General features: G+C 33.6%; 2 protein-coding genes and 2 long non-coding RNA genes across 5 annotated transcripts in view; 1 reads left to right on the forward strand and 3 right to left on the reverse strand.

Moving 5' to 3' along the window:
* LOC124440940 overlaps positions 1–20,661 on the forward strand; it is a 121,004-nt gene that overhangs the window by 2,332 nt on the left and 98,011 nt on the right. Inside the window, exons 3-4 of the mRNA XM_046991367.1 lie at positions 8,207–8,266; positions 9,513–9,569. The gene's annotated coding sequence lies outside the window, so the exon portion shown is untranslated. The remainder of the gene's footprint in view (positions 1–8,206; positions 8,267–9,512; positions 9,570–20,661) is intronic.
* Positions 5,555–6,529, reverse strand: LOC124442117. The gene is made up of 3 exons (XR_006947133.1): positions 6,398–6,529; positions 5,739–5,922; positions 5,555–5,618 (listed from the first exon to the last, which is right to left on the reverse strand). It is a non-coding gene; the product is annotated as an uncharacterized LOC124442117 (long non-coding RNA).
* Positions 6,562–7,711, reverse strand: LOC124442068 (DNA polymerase zeta catalytic subunit-like). Of its 2 annotated transcripts, XM_046992600.1 has the most exons (4): positions 7,261–7,707; positions 7,034–7,108; positions 6,889–6,970; positions 6,562–6,690 (listed from the first exon to the last, which is right to left on the reverse strand). In XM_046992600.1, the coding sequence occupies exons 1-4, from the start codon at positions 7,584–7,586 to the stop codon at positions 6,685–6,687; spliced, it is 489 nt and encodes a 162-aa protein (XP_046848556.1). In that variant the 5' UTR covers positions 7,587–7,707; the 3' UTR covers positions 6,562–6,684. The 2 variants fall into 2 exon arrangements, with proteins under 2 accessions (XP_046848556.1, XP_046848558.1); XM_046992602.1 differs by lacking the exon at positions 6,562–6,690 and having other exon boundaries at positions 6,889–6,951; positions 7,261–7,711.
* LOC124442146 lies at positions 18,272–20,633 on the reverse strand. The gene is made up of 2 exons (XR_006947161.1): positions 19,842–20,633; positions 18,272–18,449 (listed from the first exon to the last, which is right to left on the reverse strand). It is a non-coding gene; the product is annotated as an uncharacterized LOC124442146 (long non-coding RNA).

Below are 20,661 nucleotides of genomic sequence, written 5' to 3' on the forward strand. Positions count from 1 at the left end.
CTTGCATTATCACCAACAATTAATTTCATTGGTCTTTTCAAATAACATTGGTGCGGCAGGGCTAAAAAATCAACAAAATGAATCAAAATCATGACACGTCACAGAATTTCAGTTATGGATATCATTATGTGCAATAATTTTAATTTTATCTAAGATAGTATTTATCAAGAAGAATTTTTTTCCTCATTCATATTGTATGTAGATTAGAGGTGATCTAAGGCCCTTTACTTAAGCCTTTTCTTTCATGCTCCATCTCTTCCATATAACCTAATTCAGCAGACGTCTTTTTAGCTTTTCAATAATTGCCTATACAAACGACCCCATGGAGTTAAGCTCAAATGCCTGACGGTCACTCAAACTTCTGGGGGTCTTTTGCCTCCTCTCTAATAAGCCTATGCCACACCCAATATAATTGTACGAAACAGACACGTGGTACTGTTTTGTTGGTGTAAATGTGTTGAGTTCGAGTTACTCGCCATATCTCTTTTCGTAATATACTCTATACCTTCAGTAACAACCACGAGTGAACTTAATGATCGAACTGATTTTTATTATTTTACAGAGCAGTATTTATGGTCTTTATTACAAATAACAAATATTATTAATGGTCAGTATAGTTCCTCTATTTAAGCTATATATGGTACATAAAGAAATTTAACTAACGTCAATAACTGTTCCTTGGCTGCTAGCCGTGTGGGAACGGACACATTGGTAAACCAAACTACACACATACTATTTCCTTAACATGTTTCTGTGGTTTTTGAGCATGACTCAACACCCCCCCTTGCTCATTAACTAAATTAATAAATTAATACCTATTTACCAGTTATAAATGTTTTGAATCTACTTAATTTAATCTTACTTACAGCTTTCGTAAATATATCAGCCACGTTTTCATGTGTTGCTACATACATAATTTCTATTTTACCAGACCTTATTTCACTTGTGACAAAGTGATATCTAATATCTATGTGGTTAGACCTTTTGTGGTACATAGGGCTCTTTGCTAAGTTAAATGCGCCCTGAATTTCAACATTCAACAAAACACACTCGCCTTCCTTACAAATACGCAAATCAACACACAACTGTTTCAAAAATTTTGCTTCCTGAATAGCTTCAGTCAATGCCATATACTCAGCCTCACAAGTTGACAAAGCAACTGTAGATTGCTTCTTACTCCTCCAAGAAACCAAACTACCGTTCTCACTCAACCTTACACCGTAACCTGAAATACTACGCCTGTCATCCGCATCGCCAGCCCAATCAGAATCCGAAAAACCAACCGATTTTAAAACACTTTCACATTTTCTAAATGTAATTGTCTGATCTATTGTATCCTTTAAGTATCTAAGAACATGCTTTGTCTCTATTAGGTTTGCTTGTGTCGGTTTTGCCATCTTTTGAGACAGCTTTGTTACAATAAATCACAGATCAGGTCTAGTTCCTGTCACAACATATATAAGACTACCTACAATTTGTCTGTAAAGACTTGGATCTTCTAACTGAGGCGAGTGATCATGCGACATTTTATTTGTATCGGAAGATGATGGAGTGAGTTTGGGTTTACACTCCGACATGCCAAATTTGTTAGTAACTTAATAATATTTGCCTTTGACTCATTGTTATTTAAGTTTCTGAGCATTTTTCTAACTGAGGCGATTCTGTCCCTAAGACCCTAAGACCCAGGACAATATTCCTAAATCCTTCGTTTTAAAACGGTCGCTTAAGAGTTTCTTGACACTCTGCCATTTACTCTAGTAAGGTATCTTGACTCTCTAGATGTCTCTGGAGTACTAATGTCTTCGTTAGTTGTTTTGGGGTTTCTTTCATGCAATTTTGCTATCTGAGGTGCAAGTTCTTCATCATCTAGTTCTGGCAGTTCCCTGCTACCCTCCCTGAAGAACTTAGCGCATCTTACACGCTCTACCTTGTTAATGTCAGGGTAGTATAATACATATGCTGGACTATTTTTATCATACCCTACGAAAATATCTTGTTTACTTCTAGGGTCTAACTTTTTGGATTTTTGTGAATAACCATAACAAACACAACCAAAAACGTGCATTTTGCTCAAGTCTGATTTTGAGCCTGTAAAGGCTTCGAACGGAGTTTTGTTTAACCTCGAATTAAAACAACGATTCCTAATATAAGCAGATGCCATGAAGACATATGTCCAAATGGATTTTGGAAGTTCCGCTTCTAGCAATAGACACCTAGCCATGTTAAATAAAGTTAACCACGATCTCTCAACTGTGCCGTTCTGGTGTGGGAAATATGGTGCACTAGTTTCATGCCTAATTTTGTTTTCTCTAAGAATCGATTTGAGTTTCTCGCTTGTAAATTCAGCGCCGTTATCACTTCTTATGCGCTTCACATTTCCGTAAGGTGCAACATCTGCTAAAAATTGTTTTAATGCTTGTGGTGTATCGCTTTTTTGTTTAAGGAAATAGACCATATTCAATCCTGAATAATCATCCACAAACGACAATGCACATCTAAACCCTTCTCTTCCTTCCGGATTTGATATTTTGATCATAAGATGGGACATATAAGGCATTACTTAATAAGACATCCTGCTCATTTCCATGCAAGTCAACTAATTTGACTTCAGCAGTACCTTTACCGACTACTACGTTGGCTTTACTGCCATCTGCTAATTCAATAACATGCGCTTTACTATCAAATTTACTATCGAAATCTATAAATTTTGACTTATCGTTAACAATGTGGCTTGTAGCTCCTGTGTCCATCAGTAGAGTTAAATTCGCTTTATCCTTATCCTTCACGTCTGCTTCAGCGTTCTCTTCTTCATCTTCTCTTCTTTGACACGAATGAAATGGAGTGTTGCCATTCACTGTCACTTCACTCCTCGTCTTTAGCTGACTTGGACGTTTCTTTCGTCTATCGGCAATCTTTCGTGTCGTGGGTATTGGTCTTGCATATGGAGCACCATTTGTTCCCCTTCACTCAGCATTGTGAGCTTTTGTGTCCCTTTCTTTCACATTTGAAGCAATTTCCGTCAAATTTTGGTTTCACAAACATAGCGTTGTCACCTACGTCAGTTGGTGACAATGGTTTGATATTTTCTTCATGACTTCGTAACGAGTTTTTTAAATTCCGTAAATGTCATTTGTCTTTCCCTTTGAAATGTTACGGTAGCAAAGACGTCGTACGTGCTTGGCAGACCATTTAAAACCATTGCAATGAGTAGTGCATCACTTATTATCTCCTCGGCTTCTTTTAAGGCTGTTGCCGATCGTTCCGCTCGCAATACATAATCTGTGACAGTCTTGTCGTCACTTTTCTTCAGCGAAGTGAGTTCCGTGTAAAGAGCGATGATGCAAGTTTTTCCTCTACCTTGATAGTGATGTCTGAGGATTTCTAAAGCTCTCCGTCCATTGTCTTTTGCCTCCCGAATCACAAGAGACAAATTTCTGTCGACCAGACATAGGACCAACTCTGCAAAAGCGTAGCCAGTTTTGAAGCTGCTGGTTCTTCTCTCTCACTTGCTGATTCGTTAAATGCGGTCGAACAGTTTTTGAAGTTCCATATAGCCCAAGAATTTTACTTACAATATCTCGTATTTTCTTTCGCTTCCATCGAAAAGCAAACCTCTTCTGGGCCAATAACCTGTTGAGTTCGAGTTACTCGCCATATCTCTTTTCGTAATATACTCTATACCTTCAGTAACAACCACGAGTGAACTTAATGATCGAACTGATTTTTATTATTTTACAGAGCAGTATTTATAGTCTTTATTACAAATAACAAATATTATTATTGGTCGGAATAGTTCCTCCATTTAAGCAATATATGGTACATAAGGAAATTTAACTAACGTCAATAACTGTTCCTTGGCTGTTAGACGTGTGGGAACGGATACATTGGTAAACCAAACTACGCACATACTATTTCCTTAACATGTTTCTGTGGTTTATGAGCATGACTCAACAAAATGTACGACAAATTTTTTGAGCTTTTTTGTCATTTTCTAGATTTTCCAAAACATTTCAAGTGTTAGGCATGTTTTAAGAAACTTTAAATTCATGCAAAGAAACACAATAAGTAAATTGTACATTTTATGGCATTTACATGAAATTTGCATGTCGATTACTTACAGAATACTATAAAATGGTAATACCAGAATTTATCACAATATTTTACAGTGTGTAATGAATTTTTTTTTTAAATGTTCGCCTGGACACAGTCTCAATTTGCATTCTACACAACTAGAATGAATTTTTTGCTTTTTTTTCTATAAAACATGACTTAACATGACATGTGCTATATTTTACATAATTTTTTTTATTGAAAAGGAAAAATACTTGAAAAATTTCTCAAGGTTGTCTTTACAATTAATTCTAGAATGCAATCAGATCGTTTATAAGAAATAGGAATTTTTTTTTAAATGCAAAGGCTAAATTACAGAACACTCTGCTTCATATATATTTCTATTGTACAGCTGACTAAGTAGTTATTGTATTCAAGTAGACTGCCTGTACAAACTTTGTGTGTCAATTGGACAAATTGTTGAACACCTTCCTAAGTAATAATATAACTCAGTACCTCCATTTTCATTCCAACATGCAGTGGCGTCGCTAAAGTGCGGCCTTGGAAGAGGGCAAGTGCCCCCCTAAAAATTGCCTGTGCCCCCCAAGTGCCCTCCATTTGAACTTTAGTTAGAGTCTTCATATGTGTCATTCGAAATTGAAAAAGAAGCACATGGTGTTAATGTAGCTCTTACAGAATTCGCACAACTTTACTGTAAAGGGAAGTATTCTTTTAGCTGTCCAGACTAGTTTGCGTTGTATTTACTCTTTCTGGGTTGTTAGCCTAGTGGTGAAGATTTTAATTCCTTAAAAATGGAAAAACAAAACAATAATTCTAGAATAATTCAAGTCTCTAGTGGGCAAAAAAGAACAAGTAATATTGTGATGCATGTCATGAACCACATTACACCATATCATAGAACTTGTATGAGATTGTGGACAAGTATACTCGTAGACTCAAACTTGTAGACACAAAAATACAAATATAGCAATGACTAAGAGTAAGGTTCATGAAAATAGTGAAATTCTGGGAGTATTATAATATGAAAACATTTCATTAAAATCAATAATCAATCTACGTAACGTTATAACACGAAGAATGTACAAATCCGCCAAGGTTTAACTGAGAAGTTAAAAAATTGAAACTATTCATGTTGTGATAAATATTTCAAAAATTTCCCAGTGCAGAAGCAATTTTTAGGGCCATTTCGCTAGCGACGGACATGGTACAAATTTTGTGCCCCCCCCCACTCACAAAATCCTGGCAACGCCACTACAAAAATGTACCCAAATGAACTGGTGACCACCATCCTCAAAAAAGAAGTGTGACAGTTAATTTTAGGCAACCAACCACTTACTCTGCACAATTATTATCATAACAGGTAATAAGCTCAAAACATAAATAGGATCACTTACTTGTCCAAGGTATTCAAGGTCATTCATGAAAGGCTCCAAGAATGTCAATGCTATATTTTGATAATTGAACTGTTGCCATAAGGAGTAGGTGAATGTTATCACACTGGGATCGATATCGAGGATCCATATTTCCAGTTGTGTAGTAAACAACTCCTGTCATACAGAAATAATGGCATATGATGTAATAAGAGCTTCTTATAGCCTTTCATTGCTCATACACTTTTTTACATTTGAGTGACTGATTTAGTGACTATGATGTCATTAAACTATTACCTAACTTATGCTTTCCAGTTTTACTACCAAGGGCATTTGCAATTTCCAACTCATCATAGTAAAGCATGATTTGTAAAGCAGTTGAGTCCTTGGAAAACAGAGGATGGGTTTTGAAATACTGGCCATCGCAAACATCCTCAATCACATCATCATGTTTATGTTGCCGAAGATGACCATGGTTTAGCTGAAATTGAAATCGAAGAATGAATATATTTAATTTATTAATAAATTAAATTTATTATTAAACAGCAATGGAAATGTCTGGTGGTAGGATGGGTGCCTTCCGACCATCAGATATTTCAAATTAAAATCAGGCTATTTTCATATTTTCATGAAATAATTGGAATATGTTTTTGGAAATGTGCTCTAATAAACGCATGTCATCATTGTTTTTGCTTTCATGGAAACTAACACAGTAAAACACACATAAAGTTCCTTTTATGGTTATACATAGAACATGTATCAATATTTTGTAACCCTGTTATTGATATGGGTACTTGCAAAGATGTAGTTGTCATAGTTTGATAAACTTGCCAACATAAAAAAAAACACAACCATGCTATTAACAATCTGACCTGTTCAAGTACTCTTTTTACATTGAGCATTTTTTCCAAGGATTTAAGCAGTGGTATGTACATGAGTTTGTCATCTTTAATAACCTCTTTGTACACAGTCCTTGAACGTCTTTTCACAACTCTGTGTCCAAGTTTAATTCGTCTGGGTTGCTACAATTAAAATAATGATTATGCATAACAAGCACTAAAGAGCAGCTGGCTCAAATATGTTAAAAATCTCAAAAATGTTTTGCTCATGAAATTTACAGCTATAATCCAAAATGGAATGTTTTTATTGGGCACCTGAGATCTGATGTATAATTATAGCAAAGTGGGCACCTATACATGCAAATGTTGCATCTCTGATGTCGGTAGAAAAGTCAGCCCATTTTTTACTCCTATGTACAATACAAATATTGCTTTAATCGATTACTTTGAAAAACAATGAATGAGATTAATTTCTAAAGAAATAAACAACAAACTTTGCAAGCCTTGCCCCCTGTCAGGAGCACAGTTTACAAACTAACCACTCCAGTCTGGGTTATAATAATCAAAGATGTGTTTTTTCTTCATTAATAATAAAAAACAATAATGACCTGTAGAATATAAGGAACATGAGCTTCGTGTGGTTGAAATGACTTGTTCAATATAGCTCCATTCTGAAGAAGATCAGCATGTCTGAAAAAAATGAAAAATTTTGATGTCGTTCTATGTTAGAACAACATGAAAAATATATCTTACTTGGGAATTATTCTTGGATTGTACAACTCTATCTTAATAAACTCTTCTTCGTTCTCATGATAACCATAAAATAGTCTAAAAACTAAAATCATTTTGGGTGAATAATATTGAAACATTATTGGGTCGAAAATAGAAGATTTTGTATTGTGATGTAAAGAAGAGAGTAAAAAGGATTTAGTAATAGTAAGCTTTGTCAACATGAGGAGAAAACAAGGAAAATAACTTACATTTTCTTAACAATTTCAGTTTTATGAACATATTTCATAGAAGATGATGTTCTACCGAACGCAACTTGAACAGCAAAGTCTACACTTGTCGTATATTGTTTCAGATATTTATCTGTGGGTTTAGTTCCATCGTAAGTTTTGTATAAAAAAGGAAATACTTGATGAATAGGAGCACAAGTTTTCTGTCCACCAGGAGTTGAGCCAAAGATTCTCAAAACTGGAACACAGTTAACATTCGCCTCGCGAAATTTAGAAAACAAAATATCTAAGCCATCTATAGGTTTTCCCACGTAAAAATCTGCATCTGCAATCCTAACAGAAAACATTCTGTTGTTCCAAGTAAGAAAATATATCGTCAATTAAAATTTTTGAAAGACGAAAGACGAGAGTTGAATCCGCCATATTTGTTTTAGATTATAGATTAGCCAATCAAAGATTTAATAATCAAACCCTTATACCAAGTCGTCGTAATCAACTTTTTGGGATTAGATGGGATTTAGAATTTTTCCAGGGGTGAGCATGACTTTATAGATCTCGCTAGAAAGGCTCACGCGTTTGGCGTTAGAAAATATGCTCCCCAGAAGTTCATGTCTTTCTTCATGTCTAACTACGACACTGCATGTAAAGGATTTCCGCTTTCGTCGAGCAAAATAGTGTCCGCATCCTGATGTTTTTGGTCCCGTACACCCATGTCAATACTGAAAATTAATAATAGTTAAATGTGTACAACATTTATGAGTTGATTGAGTTGAACTGAAATTGAATTTGCAATAAAATTTTAAAATCAATCCCTGTCGTGTATATTTCAATTATAGCTAAAATATAAAATTTGCTCATCTCATTTTATCGTCTCGCTGTTATGAACAGAATTCAATATTTTACAATAAAAACAGCAGGTGATTAAAATCAAACATTTATTAAACATTCCAATTTCTTTATTATCAAGCAGAAGCAAGGGCATCACGTAGCTGGTTGCGTCTTCTTTAATCTTTCTGAATTTGTTAAGGTATGTTGATTATGAAGTCCACCTATCAGAGTGTACTTGTTTATTTTTATGTCTAGAATTTTGTTATATTTGTCATAAAAAACCTGAATGTCATTTTCGTGGTGGAATTCGCACTTCATATGTTTTATATTGATACGTCTGTTGATTTTGGTGGGATTTTCCCAATAACCCACTAGATAATTTATCATTTCAAAATACTGACCTTTCTTGCATTATCAACAACAATTAATTTCGCTTGTCTTTTCAAATATCATTGGTACGGCAGGGCTAAAAAATCAACAAGATGAATCAAAATCAGGACACGTCACAGAATTTCATTTATGCATATCATAAATGCGGAATGATTTTAACTTCATCTAACATGGCTTTTATCAAGAAGAATTTTTTTCCTTTTTTATACAGTCATCTATCTCTTTATCTTATTCGTACCACAGATGATGACATAAAAACGTTTTGCTAGGTATGTCTTAAAAAATTGCGCCTAATTGGAGTGAAAAAATCACTTCTTCACGTGATAGTACACGTGATTTTTTTCTGGTCTATATTTGTTCAACTTATTGTAAGATAGACTATTTAAAATATTTGTTTGTGTCAAAAGTTCGCAAAATGACAATACTTTGCATGATGAACTGTCAAGTCCAAAAGCTATCAGTTTTCTAGTATCTATGATTAATGATATGTGACAAAATTATTCTAAATTAGAGACTTCGAGATTAATTACTCTCATATTCCCTTCTTAAATAACGATTGCCCCTGAAATCTTAAGCTCCTCCCCACAATTTTACTTGCTTCTTACGCCCCTGATCAGATTATTTGTTTATCCGTATCAAAAGTTTACAAAATGACAAAACTTCATTGACAACGTTTCAAAGTTGGAACGCTGAGAATTTTAGAGAAGCTCTGTTTATAGATTTTCTTAACTTCCTAAAATATTAATCTTTAATTTTTGAGCTATCTTACTTTTAAAAGGCTGGCTGCCTGTCTTCCTTTATGATTATTTCAGTTAGTTTGCACGTAAGTCCGGATGTTCAATAATTGAAATAAATAATAGTAAACTGTGAAAGGTTTATTGGCATAAAGCTTCCAAGTCAAAACTTCTTTGTGTTTACTTCAGTCATAGCTAAGATAAAAAATTTGCATTTCATATTTTATGGGTATGAACAGAATTCAATATTTTACAATAAAAACAGCAGGTGATTAAAATCAAGCATTTAATGAACATTACAATTTCTTTATTATCAAACAGAAGCAAAGACATCATGTAGATGGTTGCGTCGTGTTTAATCTTTCTAAATTTGTTAAGGTATGTTGATTATAAAGTTCACTTAACAGAGTGTAGTTGTTTGTTCTTATGTCTAGAATTTTGTTATATTTGTCATAAAAAATCTGAATGTCATTTTCGTGGTGGAATTCGCGCTTCATAAGTTTTATATTGATACATCTGTTGATTTTGGTGGGATTTTCCTAATAACACATTGGATAATTTATTATTTCAAAATACTGACCTTTCTTGCATTATCACCAACAATTAATTTCACTTGTCTTTTAAAATATCATTGGTACGGCAGGGCTAAAAAATCAACAAAATGAATCAAAATCATGACACGTCGCAGAATTTCAGTTATGCATATCATAAATGCGGAATGATTTTAATTTTATCTAACATGGCTTTTATCAAGAAGAATTTTTTTCCTCTTTTATACAGTCATCTATCTATATATCTTATTGGTAACACAGATGATGACATAAAAACGTTTCCTAGGTATGACTTTAAAAATTACGCCTTATTGGAGTAAAAAGCTCACTTTTCACGTGATAGTACACGTGATTTTTTCTGGTCTATAATTGTTAAACTTGTTGTAAGATAGACTATTTAAAATATTTGTTTGCGTCAAAAGTTCACAGAATGACAAAACTTTGCATGATGAACTGTCAAGTCCAAACGCTATCAATTTTGAAGTATCTATGATTACTGGGATGTGACAAAATTATTCTAAATTATAGACTTCGAGATCAATTACTCTGTTATTCCCTATTTAATTAAAGACTGCCCCTAAAATTTTGAGCCCCATAACATATACTTGCTTCTCACGCCCCTGATCAGATTATTTGTTTATCCGGATCAAAAGTTTACAAAATGACAAAACTTCATTGACCACGTTTCAAAGTTAGAACGTTGACAATTTCATAGAAGCTCTGTTTATCGATTTTCTTATCTTCTTGAATCTTTTATTTTTGAGCCATTCTACTTGTAAAAGGCAGGCTGACCGTCTTTTTAGCTTTTCATTAATTGCCTATGCAAACGACCCCATGGAGTTAAGCTCAAATGCCCGACGATCACTCAAACTTCTGGGGGTGCTTTTCCTCCTCTCCATTAAGCATATGTTACACCCAATATATTTGTAAGAAACAGACACGTGGTACTGTTTTGTTGGTGTAAATGTGTTGAGTTCGAGTTACTCGCCATATCTCTTTTCGTAAAATACTCTATACCTTCAGTAGCAACCACGAGTGAACTTAATGATCGAACTGATTCTTATTATTTTACAGAGCAGTATTTATAGTCTTTATTACAAATAACAAATATTAATATTGGTCGGAATAGTTCCTCTATTTAAGCTATATATGGTACATAAGGAAATTTAACTAACGTCAATAACTGTTCCTTGGCTGTTAGCCGTGTGGGAACGGATACATTGGTAAACCAAACTACGCACATACTATTTTCTTAACATGTTTCTGTAGTTTATGAGCATGACTCAACTCCCCCCACTTTCTTATTAACTAAATTAGCAAATTAATATCTATTTACCAGTTATAAATGTTTTGAATCTACTTAGTTTAATCTTACTTACAGCTTTCGTAAATATAACAGCCACATTTTCATGTGTTGCTACATACATAATTTCTCTTTTACCAGCCCTTATTTCACTTCTGATAAAGTGATATCTAATATCTATGTGTTTAGTTAGACTTTTTGTGGTACATAGGGTTCTTTGCTAAGTTAATTGCACCCTGATTGTCAACATTCAACAAAACACACTCGCCTTCCTTACAAATACGCAACTCAACACACAACTGTTTCAAAAATTTTGCTTCCTGAATAGCTTCAGTCAATGCCATATACTCATCCTCACAAGTTGACAAAGCAACTGTAGATTGCTTCTTACTCCTTCAAGAAACCAAACCACCGTTCTCACTCAACCTGAAACCGTAACTTGAAATACTATGCCTGTCATCCGTATGGCCAGCCCAATCATAATCAGAAAAACTAACAAATTTCAAAACACTTTCACATTTGTAAATGTAATTGTCTGATCTATTGTATCCTTCAAGTATCTAAGAACATGCTTTGCCTCTATTAGGTTTGCTTGTGTCGGTTTTGCCATCTTTTGAGACAGCTTTGTTACAATAAATTACAGATTCAGGTCTAGTTCCTGTCACAACATATATAAGACTACCGACAATTTGTCTGTGAAGACTCGGATCTTCTAGCTGAGGCGATTGATCATGCGACATTTTATTTGTATCGGAAGATGATGGAGTGGTTTTGGGTTTACACTCCGACATGCCAAATTGCATTAGTAACTTAATAATATATTGCCTTTGACTTATTGTTGTTTCATCTTCTTAGCATTTGAATTCAGTCCCTAAGAACCAGGACAATATTCCTAAATCTTTCATCTTAAAACGGTCGCTTAAGATTTTCTTGACACTCTACATTAATGTGTTATTGTTAGCAACAATGATAATATTATCTACCCATACTATTAGGATAGTAACATTTTTTCCTTCAAATCGCGTATAAACGCATGGGTCGACAAATGATTGTTTGAAAGCTTTCCCTATTGAGTGTTCATGCAATACGTTATTCCGATTCCTACCACTTTGTTTTAATCCATACAAAGAATTTTTCAATCTGTACACTAAATTTTTACTATTTTCATCTATTTCCTTATATCCTTCGGGTTGATGCATATAAATTTCGCAGTCCATTGGGACGTTAAGATAAGCTGTTTTTACATCCATCTGATGCAATGACATGTTGTTTTGAACAGCGTGTTGAAGCAATACACGGATAGAACACATGCGTGCAGTTGGCGGAAAGGTTTCGTTGTAGTCAATACCTGGAGTCTACGAGTATCGCTTTGCTACATAACGGGCTTTACGGGTCTCTCTTCATGTTTCCTACTTTTACGGTGTATACCCATTTTCCCCCACTATGTCTCTATTTGTTGGGGGTGGAACAAGTTCAAACGTATCATTGTCAATTAACGCTTTCATTTCATCATTCATGGCTTTTTGCCATTTTACTTTTACAATAGAGCTTATTGCTTGGGAATATGTCGTTGGGATGTTGGATACTCTATACTATAGAGTCTATAGCAATAATCTATGGTATATGAGACAGTATCCTCTTTACAACTTTACTGTAAAGGAAAGCATTCTATTAGCTGTGTAAACTAGTTTGCGTTGCATTTACCCTTTCTGGTTGTTAGCCGAGTGGAGAAGACTAATTTTTTAAAAATAAAAAAAACAAAACAACAATCCTACAATAATTCAAGTCTCTAGTGGGCAAGGAAGAACAAGTAATATTGTGACGCTTATCATGAACCACATTACACCATATCATAGAATTTGTATGAGATCGTGGACAATTATACTCGTAGACTCAAACTTGTAGACACAAAAATACAAAATATAGCAATGACTAAGAGTAAGGCTCATGAAAATACTGCAATTCTGGAAGTATTATAATATAAAGACATTTCGTTAAAATCAATAATCAATCTACGTAACGTTATAACACGAAGAATGTACAAATCCGCCAAGGTTTAACTAAGAAGTTAAAAAATTGAAACCATTCATGTTTTGATAAATATTTCAAAAATTTCCCAGTGCAGAAGAAATTTTTAGAGCCATTTCGCTAGCGACTGACGGGGTATAAATTTTGTGCTCTACACTCGCAAAATCCTGGCGACGCCACTACCAAAATGTAGCCAATTGCCTAAAAGCAGGAAAACTAAAATGTCCAATTGCGTTGTTTTCAGCTGCCATCCTTGAAATTCATTTACACGTACAAGTAAAACCGTAACATTACGTAGCTATGTTTGAACTTCAACAATTTTAGTTGTCTATAAACTCTAATTAAAGAACCAATTTATGTTTATATTAATAATTTTATGATCTTTAGATGCAGTCAAGGGAAGAAATTAATAACTCCTCTCTGCAGAAAGTACTTACAGATGTTGAAAAGAAACTTGTTGATCTTTTTATCCAAGAATGGAACACTTATTACAAACAATCTGTCGGAGATTGGGAAAATACAAACGTCAGTGGTCAGAAATTGTTCAATATTGAAAAATCAAAAAAAATATTTCGTGATGAAAAACATTGTCAAAATTTAAAGATGGTGACACCAGTAAGTGGGATTGTACGACAATATGTAAAGCAATATTGTTTACCCACTCAATTGGAACAAAATTAATGAAAAGTTAGAGCTGCTGTGACAAACTTCGTGATGTAAGAAACAAATTCATCCATGAAAATAAAGGAAAAGTTTCTGATTCGAAATTTCATACAATGGTTTGTGATATTGAAAACTCATTTCAAGATTTAGGATTTTCATTCACTGAAATTATCAAAATAAAAAGTGAGCGAAACATATTTTATTCTTTTCAAGTACTTCCTTGCAAATCAAATCACAATGTGGTTAAACGTACAGAATTACTTAACCAAATCACAGTAGATCTCAATAATTTGCGCAGTACTAACAATAATGAACTAACATATTACTATATTTCTGGTAATCCTGGCAGTGGTAAATCGCAATTAGCTAGACAAGTTTGTGAAGAAATGTATAACTCGTTTGATTGGGAAAAGAATACGACATTTGTAATGACACTCGAAGGAAAAGATAACGACTCTCTTTTGAACACTTATGCCGAACTTTATGAACGATTAAGCAATGATAAAACTGTCATTGAAAATATTCTCAAAGAAGCAAAAAGCAGCGAAGACAAAATTAAAGATTTTCAATTATTGCTGACACAACAACTGAAATCTTGGCAAACATGGTGGATTGTTGTAGATAACGTGGTTGAACTTCATAAAATTTATCCATTATTACCTCAAGTTGGTGATCATAGCTGGAAAAATGGTCAAATTATAGTAACTGTCCAAAATACAGATGCTATACCACCAGATGGAAATCTAAATAAACACATTTCAATTAGTCATGGTATGAACAATGAAGAATGTCGACAACTTCTATCTGTCTTTTCTGATATTCATAATAAAGATGAAAAATTTTTAAACGATTTATCAGACAAATTAGATCGTCAACCGTTGTTCCTGGCAAATGCTGCTTCCTACGTAGGTAGTGTAAAAAGTGTAAATCCGACATTCACGTGGGAGCAATATTTTGATAAGTTGAATGAAGGAGAGCGACAGAACATGGATGGCAATTTTCAAAAATAAACACATCTTACTTAGGAATGAAAACTGTTATGTTAGCAGTACAAAAATGCTGAAGAATCCATCTTGTTGGAACATGTTTTAAACTTTTCTCAATAATATCTTTCGATCCCTTACCACAAGATGTTATAATAACTTTTATTAAAAGCATTGATCCACAAAAATCTGCAGAAGATGTCTGTCTTCAATTAAAGCATTGTTCTTTATTCCTTCAAACGGAAAACAACGACATCCGCCTTCACAGCGTTGTACACGAAGCCATCATAAATTATTCATCGCAGACCTTTGGCTGTATTCAAAACGAAAATAATTCAAAAAAGTCTGCAGCTGATCTTGCCTGTCGAGTTGCTTGGGCACTAAATCATTTTGAAAACAGAGAAGATGAAATCAAAATAATTCCACATCTAATTAAATTCATAACAAATTCATCATTTCAACATTTCCTAAATAAGTTAATCGATGTAAAATCATCAAAACAAAAACTTGATGAAAGAAATTGGAAATTTGCCAAATATTTTGTAGATGTTTTGAAAAGATTTTGCAACTATAAACTTGCAACTAAAGTACTTTATGAAATAACAGAAATTCAAACTAAAGTATTAGGTGTTGCTCATACTGATGTTTCATATTCGTACAACGAGCTGGGTGTATTGCTTTGGAAGAATGGAGAGTATGAAAATGCTAAAGATTTTCTCGAGCGAGCAATGGAAATTCAAACGAAAGCATTTGGACCTGACCATGTTAATATTACGATAACGTACAACAATCTGGGTTTGGTTTACGATAAAATGGGAGAGTACGAAAATGCTAAAGATTTTTATGAACGAGCGATGAAAATTCAAACAAAAGCATTTGGACCTGACCATGTTAATATTGCGCCAACGTACGACAATCTGGGTATGGTTTACAAAAACATGGGAGAGTACGAAAAAGCAAAAGATTTTTATGAACGAGCGATTGAAATTGAAACGAAAGCATTTGGACCTGACCATGTTAATATTGCGATAAGGTACAACAATCTGGGTTCGGTTTACGATAGTATGGGAGAGTACGAAAAAGCAAAAGATTTTTATGAACGAGCGATTGAAATTGAAACGAAAACATTTGGACCTGACCATGTTAATATTGCGACAATGTACAACAATCTGGGTTCGGTTTACATAAAATGGGAGAGTACGAAAAGCAAAAGATTTTTATGAACGAGCGATAGAAATTGAAACGAAAACATTTGGACCTGACCATGTTAATATTGCGACAACGTACAACAATCTGGGTTTGGTTTACGATAATATGGGAGAGTACGAAAAAGCAAAAGATTTTTATGAACGAGCGATAGAAATTGAAACGAAAACATTTGGACCTGACCATGTTAATATTGCGTCAACGTACAACAATCTGGGTTCGGTTTACGATAAAATGGGAGAGTACGAAAAGCAAAAGATTTTATGAACGAGCGATAGAAATTGAAACGAAAACATTTGGACCTGACCATGTTAATATTGCGACAACGTACAACAATCTGGGTTCGGTTTACAATAATATGGGAGAGTACGAAAAGCAAAAGATTTTTATGAACGAGCGATAGAAATTGAAACGAAAACATTTGGACCTGACCATGTTAATATTGCGACAACGTACAACAATCTGGGTTTGGTTTACAAAATATGGGAGAGTACGAAAAGCAAAAGATTTTTATGAACGAGCGATAGAAATTGAAACGAAAACATTTGGACCTGACCATGTTAATATTGCGACAACGTACAACAATCTGGGTTTGGTTTACGATAATATGGGAGAGTACGAAAAAGCAAAAGATTTTTATGAACGAGCGATAGAAATTGAAACGAAAACATTTGGACCTGACCATGTTAATATTGCGACAACGTACAACAATCTGGGTTTGGTTTACAAAATATGGGAGAGTACGAAAAGCAAAAGATTTTTATGAACGAGCGATTGAAATTGAAACGAAAACATTTGGACCTGAACATGTTAATATTGCGACAACGTACAACAATCTGGGTTTGGTTTACAAACATATGGGAGAGTACGAAAAAGCAAAAGATTTTTATGAACGAGCGATTGAAATTGAAACGAAAACATTTGGACCTGAACATGTTAATATTGCGATAAGGTACAACAATCTGGGTTCGGTTTACGATAATATGGGAGAGTACGAAAAAGCAAAAGATTTTTATGAACGAGCGATTGAAATTGAAACGAAAACATTTGGACCTGACCATGTTAATATTGCGACAACGTACAACAATCTGGGTTTGGTTTACAAAATATGGGAGAGTACGAAAAAGCAAAAGATTTTTATGAACGAGCGATTGAAATTGAAACGAAAACATTTGGACCTGACCATGTTAATATTGCGACAACGTACAACAATCTGGGTTTGGTTTACAAACATATGGGAGAGTACGAAAAAGCAAAAGATTTTTATGAACGAGCGATAGAAATTGAAACGAAAACATTTGGACCTGACCATGTTAATATTGCGACAACGTACAACAATCTGGGTTTGGTTTACAAAATATGGGAGAGTACGAAAAAGCAAAAGATTTTTATGAACGAGCGATAGAAATTGAAACGAAAACATTTGGACCTGACCATGTTAATATTGCGACAACGTACAACAATCTGGGTTCGGTTTACGATAATATGGGAGAGTACGAAAAGCAAAAGATTTTTATGAACGAGCGATAGAAATTGAAACGAAAACATTTGGACCTGACCATGTTAATATTGCGAAACGTACAACAATCTGGGTTTGGTTTACAAAATATGGGAGAGTACGAAAAGCAAAAGATTTTATGAACGAGCGATTGAAATTGAAACGAAAACATTTGGACCTGAACATGTTAATGTTGCGATAAGGTACAACAATCTGGGTTTGGTTTACAAACATATGGGAGAGTACGAAAAAGCAAAAGATTTTTATGAACGAGCGATAGAAATTCAAACAAAAACATTTGGACCTGACCATGTTAATATTGCGTCAACGTACGTCAATCTAGGTTCGGTTTACAGAGATATGGGAGAGCACGAAAAAGCAAAACATTTTTATGAACGAGCGATAGAAATTGACACCAAAACATTTGGACCTGAACATGTACTGCAATAATATACAACAATCTTCATTTAGTTATAAACAAACTATAGATATTGAAACTGAAGTATTTGGACTTCTATTTATCTTTAATTTTCTAGAAGCTAAAATACTCCTGTCTTTGAGAAAATGTACAAGGAGATAGAAGAAGAGGAAATGAATTTGTAGCTCCTTTTCAATGAAGAAGAAAATCAATTTCTCTTTTCATTTTAGGTATGTCTTCTTTATACTAAAGCTGATTACAACAGTTGTATTGTAGATTTCTTTTAACAAAGGTTCAAATAACAACAGTTGTATATTTATAAAAGGTATAAATATATTATTGACAATAATCAAACATTTGTATTTTCAAGTTTTTAACTTTCATTTATTCACTGGAACAGTTTTTATTAAGAAACTTGTATGGAAGTATCAAAGTATATTTATGAGTTTAGTTTGCAATATCTAGCTATTCAGAAGTTGTGAAGTTCCTTAAAATGAAAGTTGTTGGGTCATTTTCTTGTATAATGAGAATAAATACTGATCTTACAGCAACCATGATCATGTAACATCTCCTTTTGAAATGCTGAAAAGCCCACAAGATTTGCTTTGCTATATAAGTATGAATACAGTCTTTTCTATATTTATTTCTACTCATTCATATAATTTACAAAATATACTTTCTATTTATGAGAATTGTAGTTGTTTGAAATGGACATGCAGTTATTGTTATTTGATTCAATCATACTTGATTTGGGGACTAACATCTTAATTGTTGTGACAATGTTTGTTTTTTTTTACTTTGGAGGAAATATTTATTTAATGTTTGATTCAATAATACTTTTTATAGTTCAATCTATAAAGGCAATGTAAAGTAAAAGTTATAAATAACCTGAAGAAGAAAAAGCAGGATATCATTGCCATAGCATTGACAGAAGTAAAAATGACACATTTAACTTTCCGACTACCAGATTTACTAATCTATAAAAAATCCCAGCAGTGGCGCAGGATACTTGTTAATTGGGGGCACAAACTCATATATGCATGTCTTAATCTGTTGAAAACAATGGATTTCAAAGGAACTTAATGTGGCAGAACATGAATATATGAATATGTGCCTCCTACCCAAAATAAAGAGTCTGCTATGTCATTTATTCCCAGGGCATCTTGAAGAGCTCTGGCATTGTGTGTAACAGTTAGTATTTCATTTTGCAAGGAACTTCTTATTTTTTTCCAAAACATTATTTGAACATTAGAGAAATTGTGTACAAACTATAAAAAGTTTATATTAGGAATATATTTCTAGGGCAACACCCTCCTTTAAAGTATGTATCCATGTTCAGGAGTGAATGACATGACCAGACATTTTTGGCTAATGTCTTTACAACTGATAAGAACAGTAAATGAGTCATTTCTACTGGTGTCTTTACTACTGATATGGACAGTAATGAGTCATTTTCATTGCTATGACATTCATGTCTTGCTTTTGCTATAGTTTATACTTTACATTGCTTTGAAACTGATTCTCCCAGCTACATAAATGATTTTACCACAAAATCACAATACAAAATGTTGTGGTAATCTCTGATCCCAAGAAAATCGAATATAAATTAAAAATGAGATTTACTAAATTTAAATTTAAGCGAAAAAAAGAACATTGTCACAACAATTAAGGTGTAAATCCCCAACCGCAAATAGAAAGAAATGTTGAATCAAGTAACCAAACTATTGACCTTCTCTCCACACACAATTCTTTTAAATAAAAATTATATTTTACCATTTATCACAGTTAACAGAAATTTGTATATTTACACAGCAAAGCCAGTGTTTGGGCTTTTTAGAAAACTTACTAAGCACTATAAATTTTACATGTAAATAATGTACATGTTAAGATTTTTCTTATTAAACACCAAAAATACCAAACAAACACTCCATTTAAACCTTTGCCTACAGAAATTGAAAATACAACTGTTGCTGGTCAGCTAAAGGAAAAAGAAAACATACCCAAAAGCCAGGGCTAACAAAGCATCTTGCTCCTTAAAATGGAGCCACAAATCCATTCCTTTCTGTAAAGACTAAACACAATAAAAATCCTTTGCTGACAAGCGTTTTTATAGATCTGGCATTGGTGACCACCTGACAATGTAATTTATCTTTATGTATGTTTTAGGTAGTGATGTAGCCAAGAAAAATGGAGCTTTTACTCTAATTATGTGTGTCTGCCCATATTTACTGTTGTCATCTCATATGTAGTGTAGTGAGTAACGAAAAAGAAATTGAACAACAAAATATTTATTTTTATACCACTGGTAGATATTTCTATAGCAATATACCCTACGAGTTATTAAAGCGCTGAATTCTGATATCTTCCTTTGATTCTTATTTTTTTATTTTTCCTAAATTATACACGTATTTAATAAAATATATATTTAAGTTGATTTATCCAAAGGGAAACCCCACGTTCTGGGAATCTAGGTTCTTGATACAGGGTGTTTCAAAAAAAGGTAATCCAACTTTTACTTGTTGATGTATGTGAATTACTGAATAAATAACTGTAGTTTTAAATATTTAAACAAAGAGTTCTAGGTTCTAGCTATGGAATGCTATGTTGTTTGTTGAGATTTGAAAGGAAAATGAGTGAAATGCAAGTGCGTTAAAAAATTTTGGTCAAAATCGCATTCTTTCACCTTTGAGCATTTTTCCATCAACATGAAAAGTGCTTCACTTTGATTTTGCTGGTTTGTTGACTGACTATCACATATTTCATGGTGATGTCTCATTTTTCAATCTTGACAATATTTGAAATTATCTAACATTTACAACT

This window comes from Xenia sp. Carnegie-2017, unplaced genomic scaffold (assembly GCF_021976095.1).
Source record: "Xenia sp. Carnegie-2017 unplaced genomic scaffold, XeniaSp_v1 HiC_scaffold_20, whole genome shotgun sequence".
Taxonomy (NCBI): domain Eukaryota; kingdom Metazoa; phylum Cnidaria; class Anthozoa; order Malacalcyonacea; family Xeniidae; genus Xenia; species Xenia sp. Carnegie-2017.

Coding starts and splice junctions, on each gene's coding strand:
- LOC124442068 (XM_046992600.1), bottom strand. CDS start 7,586: ATGTTTTCTGTTAGGATTGCAGATGCAGATTTTTACGTGGGAAAACCT. Junction 7,109..7,260: donor ACTGAAATTGTTAAGAAAAT/GTAAGTTATTTT, acceptor TTTAGTTTTTAG/ACTATTTTATGGTTATCATG. Junction 6,971..7,033: donor AATCCAAGAATAATTCCCAA/GTAAGATATATT, acceptor CATTTTTTTCAG/ACATGCTGATCTTCTTCAGA.